This window comes from Panulirus ornatus, chromosome 17 (genome assembly GCF_036320965.1).
Source record: "Panulirus ornatus isolate Po-2019 chromosome 17, ASM3632096v1, whole genome shotgun sequence".
NCBI lineage: Eukaryota > Metazoa > Arthropoda > Malacostraca > Decapoda > Palinuridae > Panulirus > Panulirus ornatus.
In genome coordinates, this window is record NC_092240.1 from 19,808,572 (window position 1) to 19,828,652 (window position 20,081).

The 20,081-nt window shown below is 41.3% G+C and overlaps 1 protein-coding gene across 3 annotated transcripts in view; it reads left to right on the top strand.

The window, feature by feature from the left end:
- The window catches only part of LOC139754606 (neurotrophin 1-like), a 32,316-nt gene extending 20,117 nt beyond the window's left edge, over positions 1-12,199 (top strand). For all 3 annotated transcript variants that reach the window (XM_071672042.1, XM_071672041.1, XM_071672040.1), the window contains 4 exons: positions 966-1,065; positions 1,877-1,996; positions 8,260-8,394; positions 9,924-12,199. In XM_071672042.1, the coding sequence (XP_071528143.1) occupies positions 966-1,065; positions 1,877-1,996; positions 8,260-8,394; positions 9,924-10,104 (536 nt within the window). In that variant the 3' untranslated portion in view covers positions 10,105-12,199. The remainder of the gene's footprint in view (positions 1-965; positions 1,066-1,876; positions 1,997-8,259; positions 8,395-9,923) is intronic.
- The last annotated feature ends 7,882 nt before the right edge of the window (positions 12,200-20,081 follow it).

Genomic DNA, 20,081 nt, shown 5'->3' on the forward strand with positions numbered 1-20,081 from the left:
TCTAGAAAGACACACTCAACAATGAATGATATGATAAAACAGGTGATATGTGTAGGTGAACTGACACTCATTATACTGACCTTTGAGCATGACCTGATGGCAACCTGACCCTTAAAGGATTGGTCGAAGGCCTAGTCATCATACCCAGGCTTCTTACTGGTGCGTTCAAGTGATTGAAAAAAGAATATATAAACATGGGCGGACGTGTCGAGTGTGGGAATAGTACTGGGCGAACACGACCTGGATATGTGGTGGAGGCAGAGATGGATATGGTACGTGCAAGGCAAGGTGGTATGAACATGGATGACATGGTGGTATGAACATGGATGGCATGGTGGTATGAACATGGATGGCAAGGTGGTATGAACATGGATGGCATGATGGTATGAACATGGATGGCATGATGGTATGAACATGGATGGCATGATGGTATGAACATGGATGGCATGGTGGTATGAACATGGATGGCAAGGTGGTATGAACATGGATGGCATGATGGTATGAACATGGATGGCATGATGGTATGAACATGGATGGCAAGGTGGTATGAACATGGATGGCATGGTGGTATGAACATGGATGGCATGATGGTATGAACATGGATGGCATGATGGTATGAACATGGATGGCATGATGGTATGAACATGGATGGCATGATGGTATGAACATGGATGGCATGATGGTATGAACATGGATGGCATGATGGTATGAACATGGATGGCATGATGGTATGAACATGGATGGCATGATGGTATGAACATGGTATGGTGATGGTAAGGTCACGGTACGGAAATAATATGGACATGACGTGGTGTTATGGGTATTGTGTGGTATGGAAGTAGTATGGGTATGGTATGAACGAGGCATGGGTAAGGGATGAGTACGACAGGAGCAGTCTGAGCAGGGTATTAGCAGGAGGAGGAGGAGGAGGAACCATCCCACCTGACGAGGAACTTCACCAACAGATGTGGTGCACGCCTCCCTCCGGCCCGGCCTGGTGAGGGTCTCACGACCAGCATGTGGAGCCACCGGCACCTACTGCTCCTACAACCAAAACTACCCCCTGTGAGTACTACTACCCCAACCACTACCACCTGCACCTACTGCCCATGATAATGATATCACCCCCCCATGTGAGTACTACCCCAGAGATGATGTCAGGGAGTGAGGGGGGAGGGGTTATTGTTGCACGGGTTGTGTAGGAGTGTTACGTAAACCTTTTGTTTTAAGGTTTTGTTTGAGACTGTTGTTGTTGTGCGGGTCATAATAGGGGGGGGAGGGTCACTACTGCGGGAGGAGGGAGGGTGTCACCCGCCGGGAAGAGCTTCTCTCTCGTGTATCACTGGTTTCCTCAGACACTTGCCTCAAGTCTCCAGGTTTGGTTCAAGTTTTTCTCATTAGTGGCTCCCTCACCCGCACCTGGCCAGTCTCTCATTTGTCACTCATCAGTGTCTACCTTGTCACTCATTAGCCCTATATTTTTACCTCACTAGTGTCTGTCTTGTCCCTCACCAGCCCCTCACTCGTACCTCACAAGTCTCCCACTTGTCAGTCACCAACCTTTCACTGTGCCTGACCTGCCACTCAACAGGCCCTCATTTGTACCTCATTTGTCACTCATCAGTCTCTCGCTTGTCACTTGTACCTAACCAGTTCCTCGCGTCTCTCTCTCTCTCTCTCTCTCTCTCTCTCTCTCTCTCTCTCTCTCTCTCTCGTCTCTTAGTTCACTCACTCACACCTCATTCATCACTCACTGATACACCTCACTTGTGCATCACTTTCCACCCACCATCCCTCACTTTGTCACTCACTAACTCATAACTTGTCACTCACGAGTGCCTCATGTGTCACTCACCGTTGCTTCACTTGCCGCCAGGGACAAGGTCAACTCCATCATCGACCGCTTCTACAACGACGTCCGCATCATCTACAGTGACCTCTACCGGTTCCCGACCCACGACCTCGTCTACTTCGACAACGCCACCCTCGAGTATAGGTCAGTCTCCCATCCCGGGGATGGCAATTCGTCCCTAATGAGGATGAATTTCCATGAGGATTCCTCATGTTGGCAATACACAGGTTTTAAGGATACTACGTCAACTATGGACGATACAGCAACACAACAGGTATGGCAACATGGTTATAACAGAAGGCACAGGGCGGCTGGCCGGACACATCAGACTTGGTGATAAAGATACGCCTGGCGGTGCTACAAGGACAGCGCCATGACGAGTATGATGATACATACTTGATCCCCTTTTGAGGAGGAGGATATGACCGTTGAACACGACGTTGCGACCCTTTGGTTGAACAGTTGTGTTCTAGGGTTATACATACCTCCTCCTGCTCAAAAAGTTAAGCTACAGTTCATTATATATTGGGAGAATTTGAGGCACACCACACTGTGACGGGTATCTACCCAAGGAAACGAACATTAATGACGTAAAGTTCTTGACAACTTTTGTACAACACTGCCGGGTATGGCCATATACCCTGCTCACTCAGATCTGATAGCTGGGTTAACACAAAACTTACCTGCTGCTACTGGTGGACACACACAGGTGAAGGGTGTGCGTGGGGTAGGGTGTTGCTTCGGTTACCAAACAACAATGGCCGCCGCGGGAGCATATACGGTCAGAGGGTGGCGACCCGGCACCAGTCAGGCTAGTTTCATTGCCATCTATTGGTCTACTTACAGTTAGACAGATCAAGGAACTACATTAATTACACTATATCTAAAATATTTCTTAATATCTTGTGATTATCAGATGTAATTACTGCTGGTTAAGACTTGAAAATCTGATAATTGTTATAACACTTCACTGACTCATTCGCCTGTTCAAGTGTTCAAGACACCTGTCAAGTCTATCACATCATACTATATTGAAAGATTTTCATGATATCATCACATTACGGTATGAAGATGTGAAATAAAAAACCAAACCCCTTTAAATAATGGGGAGTAAGTTGCACTGTCGGCTGACTTTGGCACACTCCGCTTTAGTTTCCCGCCATTTCTTCATTTTCAAATATTTCCTCAGCCAGAAATAAAGCAAAATAAGAGGTGGTATAACATTTTAAGAACAGTAATTTATTGATCTTGTATCTCCCGAAATATGGGAACCAATGCCACATGTATCGTGGGGAATAAATATGAAAATATTAAACTGGCGATCTGAAAGCGCATGTAATGCGCTGTGCCAGATGTAAGCCCTTCGAACTTCTATTGTCGAATTTGCCTATTTTTTCTTTGAATTATGTAAAATGAAGCAAGACAAAATTATTACAAAAATACGTAAACTGGCAAAGAATAATCTACAAAAGAATGAAAACTGTCAGCTAACCAATATATTTACAGGAGTTCATACAGTTGGCACCATCATTGCCTTGAGACAAATCACGTAACCTTGTTGATTGAAAAAACCTACATGACCACATTTAATTCAAACGTCACTCATCGTTGTATAAAACTTTCTAATCTACTCTATTTTCCTTGATAAAAGTAAATTTTTCATACTATTTTTTACCTCTTTCACCGGAAATTATTCCATATTTAAACTGGCTGTTTGTATTGCACGCAATTTACGATATATATATATATATATATATATATATATATATATATATATATATATATATATACTTTTTTTTTTTTTACTTTGTCGCTGTCTCCCGCGTTTGCGAGGTAGCGCAAGGAAACAGACGAAAGAAATGGCCCAACTCACCCCCATACACAATGTATATACATACACGTCCACACACGCAAATATACATACCTATACATCTCAATGTACACATATATATACACATACATATATACCCATGCACACAATTCACACTGTCTGCCTTTATTCATTCCCATCGCCACCTCGCCACACATGGAATACCATCCCCCTCCCCCCTCATGTGTGCGAGGTAGCACTAGGAAAAGACAACAAAGGCCCCATTCGTTCACACTCAGTCTCTAGCTGTCATGCAATAATGCCCAAAACCACAGCTCCCTTTCCACATCTAGGCCCCACACAACTTTCCATGGTTTACCCCAGACGCTTCACATGCCCTGATTCAATCCACTGACAGCACGTCAACCCCGGTATACCACATCGATCCAATTCACTCTATTCCTTCCCCGCCTTTCACCCTCCTGCATGTTCAGGCCCCGATCACACAAAATCTTTTTCACTCCATCTTTCCACCTCCAATTTGGTCTCCCACTTCTCGTTCCCTCCACCTCCGACACATATATCCTCTTGGTCAATCTTTCCTCACTCATTCTCTCCATGTGCCCAAACCATTTCAAAACACCCTCTTCTGCTCTCTCAACCACGCTCTTTTTATTTCCACACATCTCTCTTACCCTTACATTACTTACTCGATCAAACCACCTCACACCACACATTGTCCTCAAACATCTCATTTCCAGCACATCCACCCTCCTGCGCACAACTCTATCCATAGCCCACGCCTCGCAACCATACAACATTGTTGGAACCACTATTCCTTCAAACATACCCATTTTTGCTTTCCGAGATAATGTTCTCGACTTCCACACATTCTTCAAGGCTCCCAGGATTTTCGCCCCCTCCCCCACCCTATGATTCACTTCCGCTTCCATGGTTCCATCCGCTGCCAGATCCACTCCCATATATCTAAAACACTTTACTTCCTCCAGGTTTTCTCCATTCAAACTTACCTCCCAATTGACTTGACCCTCAACCCTACTGTACCTAATAACCTTGCTCTTATTCACATTTACTCTTAACTTTCTTCTTTCACACACTTTACCAAACTCAGTCACCAGCTTCTGCAGTTTCTCACATGAATCAGCCACCAGCGCTGTATCATCAGCGAACAACAACTGACTCACTTCCCAAGCTCTCTCATCCACAACAGACTTCATACTTGCCCCTCTTTCCAAAACTCTTGCATTCACCTCCCTAACAACCCCATCCATAAACAAACAACCATGGAGACATCACACACCCCTGCCGCAAACCTATATTCACTGAGAACCAATCACTTTCCTCTCTTCCTACACGTACACATGCCTTACATCCTCGATAAAAACTTTTCACTGCTTCTAACAACTTGCCTCCCACACCATATATTCTTAATACCTTCCACAGAGCATCTCTATCAACTCTATCATATGCCTTCTCCAGATCCATAAATGCTACATACAAATCCATTTGCTTTACTAAGTATTTCTCACATACATTCTTCAAAGCAAACACCTGATCCACACATCCTCTACCACTTCTGAAACCACACTGCTCTTCCCCAATCTGATGCTCTGTACATGCCTTCACCCTCTCAATCAATACCCTCCCATATAATTTACCAGGAATACTCAACAAACTTATACCTCTGTAATTTGAGCACTCACTCTTATCCCCTTTGCCTTTGTACAATGGCACTATGCACGCATTCCGCCAATCCTCAGGCACCTCACCATGAGTCATACGTACATCAAATAACCTTACCAACCAGTCAGCAATACAGTCACCCCCTTTTTTAATAAATTCCACTGCAATACCATCCAAACCTGCTGCCTTGTGTGTGTGTGTGTGTGTTAAAGTAAGAACAGCAGTTGATTTACCACGCTCCTGATTGTTGCATTAACCATTCAGCACTCTTACTTCAAACGTTTCTAGGCTCCAGCTATCAGCTCTGAGTAAACAGGGTACTGGTATGACCATTTCACCCGTATCTTCAGACACGATAATATTCGGTGATTACATAATGAACGTTAGCAGCTGAAAACTTTTATTTTTATTCCACATGTTTCGGCACCTCTTAATATCATCAGTGAAGAAAATGAAGGCACAATAAAAAAAACATTGAAAAACAATGTAGTACAAATTATTAAGACGAAAGCAATTCGTAAAAATCAATATAAAATGCAATGCACACCCGCCCACACACACTATCTTAAAAAGCACCGAAAACTTAATAACTAGAGCTTGAGTGATTCTGTTCACTGATTGTATTAGCTACAATATCACTTACAATAAAAATCAGTTATAATTACCCGAATTGGAGGGTTCTTCTATAACTCAAAATATTCTCTTAATGATGAGTGATAAAAGACCACACACTGAAGCACCAGTCCAGCTCGACTGGGCCTAAGAACTTGTCCACGCCTTCTAAGGGGTCCACAATAGCCGCTGGCTGGCAACTACAGCAAAGACAAAGATAGACGACGAACGAGACATGTCAGCCGGTATGCGGTCTTTCAAATGATAAAGGAGCAGACCTTACAGTTTACAGTTACGACTCTAAATCCGGCTACAGATAAAGCCTACGTAAATTGTATTGATGGGTTTCACTGAGTAACGCTAGCCAGATATGGCAACGTAAAATGTATCACCTTCACAACTGTCCAAAAACATTGTTTAGGTTGGTACTTATTGTTAGAACTCTTTTGCATATTCATCATATGGTTCATCGTAAGGCTATGAGTCTACCAATGAAATATATGCTCTAGAAAATAATCTAATTGTGAAATAGATAAAGCAAGATGACACAAAAATTCCTTTGAAGAAAGGTTTTAACAGTACTGACTTTTAAGTTGAAGTTGAAATCGCTAAAGAAACACTAGTATCCATACTGAAAAAAATGGTTGCCGGAAGATTGAGAAGTGAAAGTTACCATTTCGTTTATCGATTCTCGTCTAGTAGGGGGAAATTTGTCTCTATGTTTAAGGTACTCTTAAATAAATGGAAATGACATATTTACAAAATAACAAGGGTATTATTAACGTATAAATGATATGAAAAATGGTTTAAACTTACTAGGACATTTTTGCAGCCATGTTCGTTCGTGACAAAAATGAATATTTGCAAAAACTTGACCGAGAGTAACCCATCGCGACGTCATTAGATAGTATAAATAACTAACCTTTTTACTGATTCCGTTGTAGCCATGTGTCGAAACGTTTAAAATAATAATGTTCATCAAGACCCTGGTCATTCCTTCTCTCCTAAATCTTTGGTTCTCAAAGAAAGTCCCATCTCTGTACTTAAATACAGTATTCACTAACCCAAAACAACAGTTCAGGAATGTCTCTATACGCCTGTTTTCATAGCAATATGAGTTGACTGTCGAGTGAGACGGTCTTCACTAACCTCTGTGGTATCATAATTCTAGCAATTTTTTTTTTCTCTATCAAATTGATGAATAACGACAGAATTTCGTAGTTAGTCACTAGTCCCAGGAGTTAAACTGTAACTCGCAGCTTACGATGCTGTGAACCAGCGTGCGTCAGGTGGTGTGTGTCATCGGTCCTGGCCGCTGAGGGACAGGGGTTGATAACCCTACCGCAAGAAGTGGATGACTATTATTTAGTTTGCCTACTGGAAACGTGAGGTCTCAGCAACAAGCCCATGACCAACCAACCGTCCATCTCAGATGACACATGAATCAGCGTTTCGAGTGAAGTTCTATGTATCATGAAGCACTCATGCATGTCTGATTTGTTATGTCTACGGACACTGCACGCGGCCAGTTGGTCGGGCATAAAATGAGGACATGCAGGTGTTCTGAGGAACTTATTCATATATGTTACGCTTACCCACTTCAACCCCTAGTGGAGCCATACATAATTCCGGGAATTTTCAATCAAATTGCAGAGTATTTCTATTTTTTCTGAGAATACGGTAAGTACTTCCAGTATAAAATTTTACATCTATTTTCTAAGTAAAACCGGTACCAGTAGATAACATATTTCATCTCAGATTTACAAGAAAGATATGTTGTTTAAGTTTTGCTCAAGTTGCTATTCTTGCAATTGGAGTCGGTCAGCGGCAGATACACGCACAAACCTCCTGTACCATTATCATCACATTTCTATAATCTTGAATTATTTTTCTGTTGTAGTATCACATCGTACACACCACAGTTCAAGGAATTAGAATAACAGAGAAGTATGTGCCGAGTCTCATATGGATAATATTTCTGTACACATTTCATAAAAAGCTTGAGGTGTTACCGATATTCATTAGGCTTTTGGCAGTCGTCTGTAGCTGTACTATGTGCAGTCTTTGGTAACCTCTCCTGTACACCACAGTACCAGATATTCTCTAGACGTTCCCTTGACTACAGTGGTGCTCCTCCAGTGCCACCTTGTTCTCCACTCAATCATTACGCTTTCACCACTCCTATTACCCTCATCCTGCCTAACGCCCTTATATCGCCCTCCGCACCACTAGAGAGTGAAAGCACCTTCAACACACACTGACTCTCATCTCCCTACACCAGGCGGGACGGCCACTTTGTGTGTGAGAGCAGCGTGGACTACATGAGGCCGGGCTGGGCACAGAACCTTCGCGGGGAATGGCTGGCTATCCTCAACACCGACAAGTTCCCACAGACCATCCGCGTCGAAAAGTGCAGGTCAGCTCATTTTTCTCCACTTATTTTTCTTAAAATCATTCTCTCTTCCGTCTCATTTCCCTCCACTCGCTGGGTAAGCTTTCTCTGGGGTCACTGTCTTCCAAGCATGGCTTCACGAGAGGGTATAACCTTGGATAGATTTGTGACTTACTTCTGAGTCAACAGTCCGCAGTTTCACGTCATTGAAAAGTAAATTAGCGGGAAACTAAATACATCTGCCATCAAGGATGTGATGAGGCCCGTTGTTAATGAATCTAGTTCTGTTGACTCCTCGGCCACGAGTGGGTGACATGCCTACCTGACATGACCTCTGACATCTTTCTGGGCCTACGACACCTTTATTTTAGTTGGTCACTATGATCATATATATATATATATATATATATATATATATATATATATATATATATATATATATATATATATATATTGGTGGACTCTCGTTTTACAGTCATAGGAGAAGCTGGCTTCCTGTCAAACATATCTTCCATTATCTTGGCCTTCAAGGATTGTGCACATTGTGGTACTCCTGGTGTGGTACTTTCAAGAGTCTGTAGTGTCAGGAACATTAAGAATGATTTTATCAAGAGTGTGTTGTATCAATAACATCACAATGATACTGTCAGGAGTGCGGGGCGTCATTAATATCACAATGATACTGTCAGGAGTGTGTGGTGTCAGTAACATCAAAATGATAGTCAGTGTTACTGTCAAGAGTGCGTGGTATCAATAACATCACAATGATACTGTTAAGAGAGTGTAGTGTCAGTAACATCACAGTGATACTGTCAGGAGTGTGTGATGTCAATAACATCATTATGGTCCTATCAGGAGTGTGTAGTGTCAGTAAACATCACGTGTCAATAGTGCGTGGTTCAAGTAGCATCATTATGGTACTGTTAAGAGTGTGTGGTGTTTGTAACATCACTGTGGCACTGTCAAGAGTGTGTGGTGACAGTTACATCACTATAGCGCTGCCTAGAGTGTGTGGTGTCAAGAACATCATCATGATACAGTCAAGACAGTGTGACAATAACACATTCATTTCCATGTGTTTTATTGTTGCACAAAAATTTGAACAATTGGTCACGATGACATGAGCCTTGAGCACAACAGTACGAACCTTGGGTACGATGACTTGGCTTTTTACAATGAGGTCAAAGGCCAGGGTATCATATCCAAGTCATGCTATCCTGCTGAAGGGGTAACAGTGAATAAAATCCAAGACTAACAAATAACACTGTACCAGCAGGAGAGAATTAATCTTATTACCTATATCCTATATTTAGTGTTTTGTATATAACTGGACTAATAGTTTCTAAAGGTATTCTCTCTATTTCAGTTATATTCGTAAATGCTAGATTTCATGGTGGTGCAAAATACATAATCCATTAGCTCCTGTAGGTGACAATGTTTTGATTATATACAACACGATAAAAGACACAACTGATTCTCATTGCTGTCTTCTTTCTTTCATATCCATGATATGTGATATGTACTGTTGGTCTGTGGTGTGCGTGGGCAAGCAGGTATGAAGGGAAGCGGTGCGAGTATCTGCCGCCATGCTACAAGTCCAAGTGTGTCCAGCGGTACAGCTATGTGCGACTACTGTGTGTTGACCCCTACCACCCGACCCTCCGGCCAGTCGTCGAGGTCTTCCGCATCCCCTCAGCCTGCTCCTGCTTCGTCCAGGACTTCACCTACTACTGACCTGCCCTAAGCCTTCACTTGTTCCTGCTTCATCCAGGATTTCACTTACTACTGACCTAACCCAAGCCACCGCTAGCTCCTTCATCCAGGACTTCACCTATTACTGATCTGCCTGCACCCTCCTCCCAGCCAACAACTTAAAATGGTGATAAGAGAAATCAGTTAGTAAAAGATTTTACTGATGAAATGACATATAGTGCTACAAATTTTAAGTGTGATTTAATGATGAAAATATATTAAATCTGACATAAATCGAAAATTAATTCTATATTCTAATTATGAAATAAACATTTCAAATGATCTTAAATTTCTGTCTGTGAATTAACTAACATTCATAAATGATGAGAAAATAAAACAAAATTAGATATAATTATTGGATTGGTGTGCACTAATGACCTTGTTTGAAATTAAACAAATATCACATGAGATCGATAGCAGCATAATATTTCTGATGTGTACTGATTTCCAAAGTAACTTGTGAGGCTGTATAACAAGCACTTTATATTCATATGTTTGCTTTTCTTTCTGCTCTAGTGCCTTAAATTTCTGTGGTGCGACAGTGTCGTACATATAAGCTGTGTCCAAGTGCTGGACACCTCTTCTTCAGGAGGCCTGTTTATCTCTGCTACTGAACATGTGCCTGTGCCTGCTGATGATGCATACCTGCTGAGTGTTGTTGCATTGTTACATGCCTGGCTGGGCCTCAGCACCGTCAACATTTGTGATGAACATTTTTTTTTCTTTTTTTTGCTGTCGCTGTCTCCCGCGTTTGCGAGGTAGCGCAAGGAAACAGACGAAAGAAATGGCCCAACCCACCCCCATACACATGTATATACATACGTCCACACACGCAAATATACATACCTACACAGCTTTCCATGGTTTACCCCAGACGCTTCACATGCCCTGATTCAATCCACTGACAGCACGTCAACCCCGGTATACCACATTGATCCAATTCACTCTATTCCTTGCCCTCTCACCCTCCTGCATGTTCAGGCCCCGATCACACAAAATCTTTTTCACTCCATCTTTCCACCTCCAATTTGATCTCCCACTTCTCCTCGTTCCCTCCACCTCCGACACATATATCCTCTTGGTCAATCTTTCCTCACTCATTCTCTCCATGTGCCCAAACCATTTCAAAACACCCTCTTCTGCTCTCTCAACCACGCTCTTTTTATTTCCACACATCTCTCTTACCCTTACGTTACTTACTCAATCAAACCACCTCACACCACACATTGTCCTCAAACATCTCATTTCCAGCACATCCATACTAATAAATATATTTTGTATTTCTAAATTTTGTATGACTTTAAGCAAATAGTATTAAGGCTTTTCTTGAGGTGGGGCAAAAGTATTGAAGTAACAATACTAAACTCCAACTGCTAGTTTTATGGTGATAGCATATGTCTGCCACCACACACATTGTTTATGGTGGCGCATCCATTTAGGATTCTTGACCTATTTACTATTTTAAAGCCTGCTTATACTCAAGCGGCATTACCTTGTTTTTCATGCATTTTATAATATGACCCACTAAATGCCTTTGATGCTTGTTCCTTAGTGTTATAACTGACCATTTTGTGTTGGGTCACACCATGGCAACACATGCCTCACACTCTTGAAACCATATGAATTTCCAAAACACGTGCACAAGTAGCAAATACTTTTCTCGAGTCATGAAAAGCAAAATGTGTTACAGAAATTAAACAGAATCTGCTGGACACAAACCACTGCTTTGTCGACAGTCATCCCATGATTAAATGTCTTAAGAGCTGACAATCTTTAGATTATGTGTGTATTTTGGTTTCCGAATCACTCAAATAACTCATCATTAAGACAGTCTCTGCCATATTGCCTGGGTAGCAGCCCTCTGGGAATGATGATGTGATCACACAAATCAAGTAGAACATGGTAAACATGCTTGGGGTCATATTGATTCTCATCAAGTAATGGAATTACTAAATATCACTGTTAAAGGTTTCGAGCATTATTCTCGTGTGTTGCTTCCAGATGATATTCATGTTGGCATACTGTATTCCCAGAATCCAACTGGATTTACAAAAAATGAATGAATGACAAATAACGAGATCTTATTTTTAATAAAAGGTTGCCTAAATTTGACAGTCTGTTGTCAATAATTCAAGAAAAATCTTGCTACAACAAAAGTTAAAATGTCACAAAAACTCTGATTCTCAGTATCATGTTTTTACCATTCAAACAAGGTCTGTATAAAGTGATCAAAATGTATCTGCTTTTCAAGTTGTGCTTCTTCACGAAATCCCCTTTTTCATGTTTGTGGTGGCCATATCTAAAACTCTTAAGCACGACAGTACTCTTGAGGATGGCAATAAAACCCTTGAGCAGGACTGTATAACACTTGAGCATGATGGTATGACCCTTCGGTATGATGGCCTAGCCTTTACCCATAATTGGAAGGATTAGCTTAAAGGCTACAACATCATTCATAAAAGTTGTATCGCCATGCTTATTCGTACCGTAATGCTAATGGATTGTACTCTCATGTTTAAGGGGTTGATCACTACTGATTCCTGGTGCAGTATTACCTACCCCAAGTGAGAAAATTCCCAAGTTCTGGAACCATTTGTTATTTACTCCTGCCGTTACCCTTACAGTGGACAATATAATTATCCATCGCTAACCCTTACAAAACATCCACTACTCAACTGTATTAGTTAATACCAGGTTGTATAAACCACTGCTTAATTGTACATAATAAGAAAGTTCGTCAGTCATGTTTCTTGAATTTCAGAGATGACTAACAAGTCAGTTTTTTTTTCTAGCAATCCTATGGCTTGGTAATTGGTATAGTTGGTAATACCTGGATAATTATTATCATTCTTATTATCATTATACTTGATCACAGTTTCCTGTATCAGCAAGGTAGCACCAGCAAACAGATGAAGAATGGCCCATCCACTCATATGCACATATATATGTGTATATATATACATAAACGCCCATACATATACATATACATATCAACATATACCTAGGTATACATATATCTACACAGACATATACATATATACACATATATACTTGCTTGCCTTCATCCATTCCTGGTGCCAACCCACCCCACAGGAAATAGCATAGCTACCTTCTAGTTCAGGGAGGTGGCATCAGGAAAACAGACAAAAGGCCACATTCGTTCACACTCAGTCTCTAGCTGTCACGTGTGATGCACTGAAACCACAGCTCCCTATTCACATCCAGGCTCCACAGACCTTTCTATGGTTTACCCCAGATGCTTCACATGCCCTGGTTAAAAGTCCATTGATGCGGATAAACTTAGGATCCTAACATGGGATTTAGTTGCTTGTAGGTGTGTTGGGAGGGAGAGAGGCAACAGAAACAGAATATTACAGAAAAAAGAAGAGTGAATTAAGACAATGAAAAGAAGTTTCAGATGATAAACTTAGCTACACCTAAGATACTACACCACATCCAGAGAACACCTGGCTACACTAGGGTACTAGATCAAACAGAGAGAACACTTGGCTACACCTCCACAATCATTCAATCTTCATCTTAAAAATAACACTGGACAACACATAACGCACACAACTCATTCTTTGTAATTCTTAATTTTCCTGTGGTTGGGGTACTATACACCTGGGGTAATAAACCCAGTCCAAAAAACTCTTGGCTACACCTGGGTTACTACTTTACATTCATAGATTCAGAAAACACTTGGCTACACCTGCATTACTAAACCAGGTCCAGAGAACTCTTGAATACACCTGGGATACTACATCAGGTCCAAATAACTCTCGAAAACACCTGGGATACTACAACATGTCCAGAGAACACCTGGCTACACTATGATAGGGTTGATATAGATGCCTTGTGGAAGGTCTTGAGAATATATGGCATGGGAGGAAAGCTGCTGGAAGGAGTAAATAGTTTTTATCAAAGGTGTAAGGCTTTTGTACAAGTAGCAAGAGAGGAGAGCAAATGGTTCCCAGTGAAGGTTGTTCTGTGGAAAGGGTGTGTTATGTCACTATGGAGATAAAAGTGAAAATCATGAAGAGAGGGGTGAGTGTGCAATCTATAGGGATGAGAAAGCCTGAGAAGTGTCAGTTGTTTTTTGCTGATGATACCGCACTGGTGGCAGATTTGAGTGAGAAACTGCTGTAGTTGGTGACTGAGTTTGGAAAAGTGTGTGAAAGGAGGGTAAACCATGAAAAGGTTTGTGGGGCCTAGATGTGGATAGGGAGCACTAGTTTCAGTGCATTACACATAACAGCAAGAGAGTGGATGTGAGTAGATGCAGCTCTTGTTTGCCTGTTCCAAGCACTACCTAGCTTATGTGGGATATGATGATCAAACATGAAAGAAAAAATTCGTTCCTTGCTTCACTGTTGGTTAAAAATGTTCAAAAGTATAACTGGTGAATGATGTGGCTAATTATTTTTTCTAAATAATTATTTTCAGAAAGTTCTTACCCAATGTGTGAATTAATTATCTACATATTCAGTAGCCTTGGGGAAAATACTGCTGAGAGTTAGAATTCTTATCTCTCATGCATTCATCATCTATTCATAACAATCAATTTATATGTGGTCAATGGTATGGGAAATTTTATTACTTGCACATTTTTTATGCACTTTCCTTTCATGTAGTTCTTACCTAATTCATGAACTTATAATAATTAACATTATTCAGAACTATAATAGTGAAAGTAGATGTGCAAATGAATGTGCCACACAGAACATACTTGCCCCTCTTTCCAAAACCCTTGCCTTTACCTCCCTAACAACCCCATCCATAAACAAATTGAACAACCATGGAGACAACACACACCCCTGCCGCAAACCTACATTCACTGAGAACCAATCACTTTCCTCTCTTCCTACACGTACACATGCCGTACATCCTTGATAAAAACTTTTCACTGCTTCTAACAACTTGCCTACCACACCATATATTCTTAATACCTTCCACAGAGCATCTCTATCAACTCTATCATATGCCTTCTCCAGATCCATAAATGCTACATAAAAATCCATTTGCTTTTCTAAGTATTTCTCACATACATTCTTCAAAGCAAACACCTGATCTACATATCCTCTACCACTTCTGAAACCACACTGCTCTTCCCCAATCTGATGCTCTGTACATGCCTTCACCCTCTCAATCAATACCCTCCCATATAATTTACCAGGGATACTCAACAAACTTATACCTCTGAAATTTGAGCACTCACCTTTGTCCCCTTTGCCTTTGTATAATGGCACTATGCAAGCATTCTGCCAATCCTCAGGCACCTCACCATGAATCATACATACATTAAATAACCTTACCAACCAGTCAACAATACAGTCACCCCCATTTTTAATAAATTCCATTGCAATGCCATCCAAACCCGCTGCCTTGCCGGCTTTCATCTTCTACAAAGCTTTTACTAACTCTTCTCTATTTACCAAATCATCCTCCCTAACCCTCTCACTTTGCACACCACCTCGACCAAAACACCCTATATCTGCCACTCTATCATTAAACACATTCAACAAACCTTCAAAATACTCACTTCATCTCCTTCTCACATCACCATTACTTGTTATCACCTCCCCATTAGCCCCCTTCACTGAAGTTCCCATTTGTTCCCTTATCTTACGCACATTATTTACCTCCTTCCAAAACATCTTTTTATTCTCCCTAAAATTTAATGATACTCTCACCCCAACTCTCATTTGCCCTCTTCTTCACCTCTTGCACCTTTCTCTTGACCTCCTGCCTCTTTCTTTTATACATCTCCCACTCATTTGCATTACTTCCCTGCAAAAAAAAAAGAAAGATCATGAGAGGCAAGTGTTTTGGGAGCAGCTGAATGAGTGTGTTAGTGGTTTTGATGCACGAGACCGGGTTATAGTAATGGTTGATTTGAATGCAAAGGTGAGTAATGTGGCAGTTGAGGGAATAATTCGTATACATGGGGTGTTCAATGTTGTAAATGGAAACGGTGAAGAGCTTGTAGATTTATATGCTGAAAAAGGACTGGAGATTGGGAATACGTGGTTTAAAAAGAGAGATATACATAAATTACATATGTAAGTAGGAAAGATGGCCAGAGAGCGTTATTGGATTACATGTTAATTGATAGGCATGCGAAAGAGAGACTTTTGGATGTTAATGTGCTGAGAGGTGCAACTGGAGGGATGTCTGATCATTATCTTGTGGAGGCGAAGGTGAAGATTTGTAGAGGTTTTCAGAGAAGAGAGAATGTTGGGGTGAAGAGAGTGGTGAGAGTAAGTGAGCTTGGAAAGGACACTTGTGTGAGGAAGTACCAGGAGAGACTGAGTACAGAACGTAAAAAGGTGAGAACAAAGGAGGTCGGGGGAGTGGGGGAGGAATGGGATGTATTTAGAGAAGCAGTGATGGCTTGCGCAAAAGATGCTTGTGGCATGAGAAGCGTGAGAGGTGGGCAGATTAGAAAGGGTAGTGAGTGGTGGGATGAAGAAGTAAGATTATCAGTGAAAGAGAAGAGAGAGGCATTTGGACGATAATAAATAGATTAATTTATTTATTTTATTATACTTAGTTGCTGTCTCCCGCGTTAGCAAGGGAGCACAAGGAAACAGACAAAAGAATGGCCCAATCCACCCACATACACATGTATATACATAAACGCCCACACACACACATATACATACCTATACATTTCAACGTATACATACATATACATACATAGACATATACATATATACACATGTACATATTCATACTTGCTGCCTTCATCCATTCCTGTCGCCACCCTGCCACACATGAAATGGAGCCCCCTCCCCCCTGTGCACGTGCAAGGTAACACTAGAAAAAGACATCAAAGGCTACATTCGTTCACACTCAGTCTCTAGCTGTCATGTGTAATGCACCAAAACTACAGCTCCCTTTCCACATCCAGGCCCCACAAAACTTTCTATGATTTAGCCCAGAAGCTTCATGTGCCCTGGTTCAATCTATTGACAGCACGTCGACCTCGGTATACTACATCGTTCCAAGTCACTCTATTCCTTGCACGCCTTTCACCCTCCTGTATCTCCGGGCCTGGATCACTCAAAATCTTTTTTACTCCATCCTTCCACATCCAATTTGGTCTCCCACTTCTCCTTTTTCCCTCCACCTCTGACACATATATCCTCTATGTCCTGTATCTTCAGGCCCGGACCACTCAGAATCTTTTTTACTCCATCCTTCCACTTACAATTTGGTCTCCCACTTCTCCTTTTTCCCTCCACCTCTGACAAATATACCCTCTATGTCAATCTTTCTTCACTCATTCTCTCCATGTGACCAAACCATTTTTATACACCCTCTTCTGCTCTCTCAACCACACTCTTTTTATTACCACACTCTCTCATACCCTTTCATTACTTACTCGATCAAACCACCTCACACCACATATTGTCCTCAAACATTTCATTTCTAACACATCTACCCTCCTCCGCACAACCCCATCTATAGCCCATGCCTTGCAACCATATAACATTGATGGAACCACTATTCCTTCGAACATACCCATTTTTGCTCTCCGAGATAACATTCTAGCCTTCCACACATTCTTCAATGCTCCTAGAACCTTCCCACTCTCCCCCACCCTGTGACTCACTTCCGCTTCCACAGTTCCATCTGCTGCTAAGTCCACTTTCAGATATCTAAAACACTTCACTTCCACCAGTTTTTCTTCATTCAAACTTACCCCCCCAACTTCCTTGTCCCTTAACCCTACTGAATCTAATAACCTTGCTCTTATTCACATTTACTCTCAGCTTTCTTCTTTCACACACTTTACCAAACTCAGTCACCAGCTTCTGCAGTTTCTCACCCGAATCAGCCACCAGCACTGTATCATCAGCGAACAACAACTGACTCACTTTCCAAGCCCTCTCATCCACAACAGAATGCATACTTGCCCCTCTCTCCAAAACTCTTGCATTCACCTCCCTAACAACCCCATCCATAAAAAAATTAAGTAACCATGGGGACATGACGCACCCCTGCTGCAAAGCGACATTCACTGGGAACCAATCACTTTCCTCTCTTCCTACTCTTACACATGCCTTACATCCTTGATAAAAACTTTTCACTGCTTCTAACAATATACCTCCCACACCATATATCAATAATACCTTCCACAGAGCATCTGTATCAACTCTGTCATATGCCTTCTCCAGATCCATAAATGCAACATACAAATCCATCTGTTTTTCTAAGTATTTCTCACATACATTCTTCAGAGCAAACACCTGATCCACACATCCTCTACTACTTCTGAAACCACACTGTTCTTCCCCAATCTGATGTTCTGTACATGCCTTGACCCTCTCACTGAATACCCTCCCATATAATTTCCTAGAAATACTCAACAAACTCATACCTCTGTAATTTGAACATTCACCTTTATCCCTATTGCCTTTGTACAATGGCACTATACATGCATTCTGCCAACCCTCAGGCATTTCACCACGAAGCATACATACATGGAATATCCTTACCAACCGGTCAACAACACAGTTACCCCCTTTTTTTAAAAAAAATTCCACTGCAATACCATGCAACCCTGCCGCTTTGCGTGCTTTCATCTTTCGCAAAGCTTTCACTACCTCTTCTGTTTACCAATCCATTCTCCCTGACCCTCTCACTTTGCACACCACCTCGACCAAAACACCCTTTATCTGCCACTCTATCATCAAACACATTCAACAGACTTTCAAAATACTCACTCCATCTCCTTCTCACTTCACCACTACATGTTATTACCTCCCCATCAGTCCCCTTCACCAATGTTCCCATTTGTTCTCTTGTCTTACGCAAAACATCCAAAACATCTTTTTATTCTCCCTAAAATTCAACGATACTCTCTCACCCCAACTCTCATTTGCTCCGTTTTTCACCTCTTGCACCTCTCTCTTGACCTTCTGCCTCTTTCTTTTAAACATATCCCTGTCATTTGTACTACTTCCCTGCAAAAATCGTCCAAACGCCACTCTCTTCTCTTTCACTAACAATCTTACTTCTTCATCCCACCACTCACTATCATTTCTAATCTGCCCACCTCCCACCTTTCTCATACCAAAGGCATCTCTTGTGCAAGCCATCACTGCTTTCCTAAATACATCCCATTCCTCCCTTACATCATTTGCTCTCACCTTTTTCCATTCTGCACTCAATCTCTCCTGGTACTTCCTCACACAAGTCTCCTTTCCAAGCTCACTTGGAAATACATTTAACTTATACTTGATGAATGATACAGTAGACTGTAGTTTTCATATACTTTATAGAATTCTCCAATGGGTTCTTATCTGCTGCATGAATAAAAAATTTTTTTCATACTGATCACTGTTCCCCACATCAGCAAGGTAGTTCCAATCAACAGAGGAAGAAAGGCTACACTTACAGGTATTTACAGAAAATACTAACATAATGAAAATTACTAAGTAGTTTGGTTTATAATATACTTTTCCTGGACAGATGTTCATGATAGTATTGACTTTATGTAATCATACACATACAAGAAGTCTGTTGGCCCTGAACCTTTCAGCTGACATAATGGAATAATAAATAATGGAATTTTCCATATCTGCCCCAAGTTTGGGATACTATTGTCGTATCATATATATCTAACTTTTTCAAATAACCAAAATGGATATATAATCAATTTTGAGCAGAAATTTGCTATGTACTATTATTCCTGGGATAGGGGAGAAAGAATACTTCCCACACATTCCCTGCATGTCTTAGAAGGTGAATAAATGGGGAGGGAGCAGAGGGCAGGAAATCTTCCCCTCTCGTTTTTAATTTTCCTAAAGAAGGAACAAAGAAGGGGGCCAAGTGAGGATATTCTCTCTATGGCTAAGTCCTCTGTTCTTGGCGCAACCTTGCTGATGTGGGAAATGGCGAATATGTATGGAAAAAACTATGGTGAAGAATGTGAAGCAGTTTAGTTCACT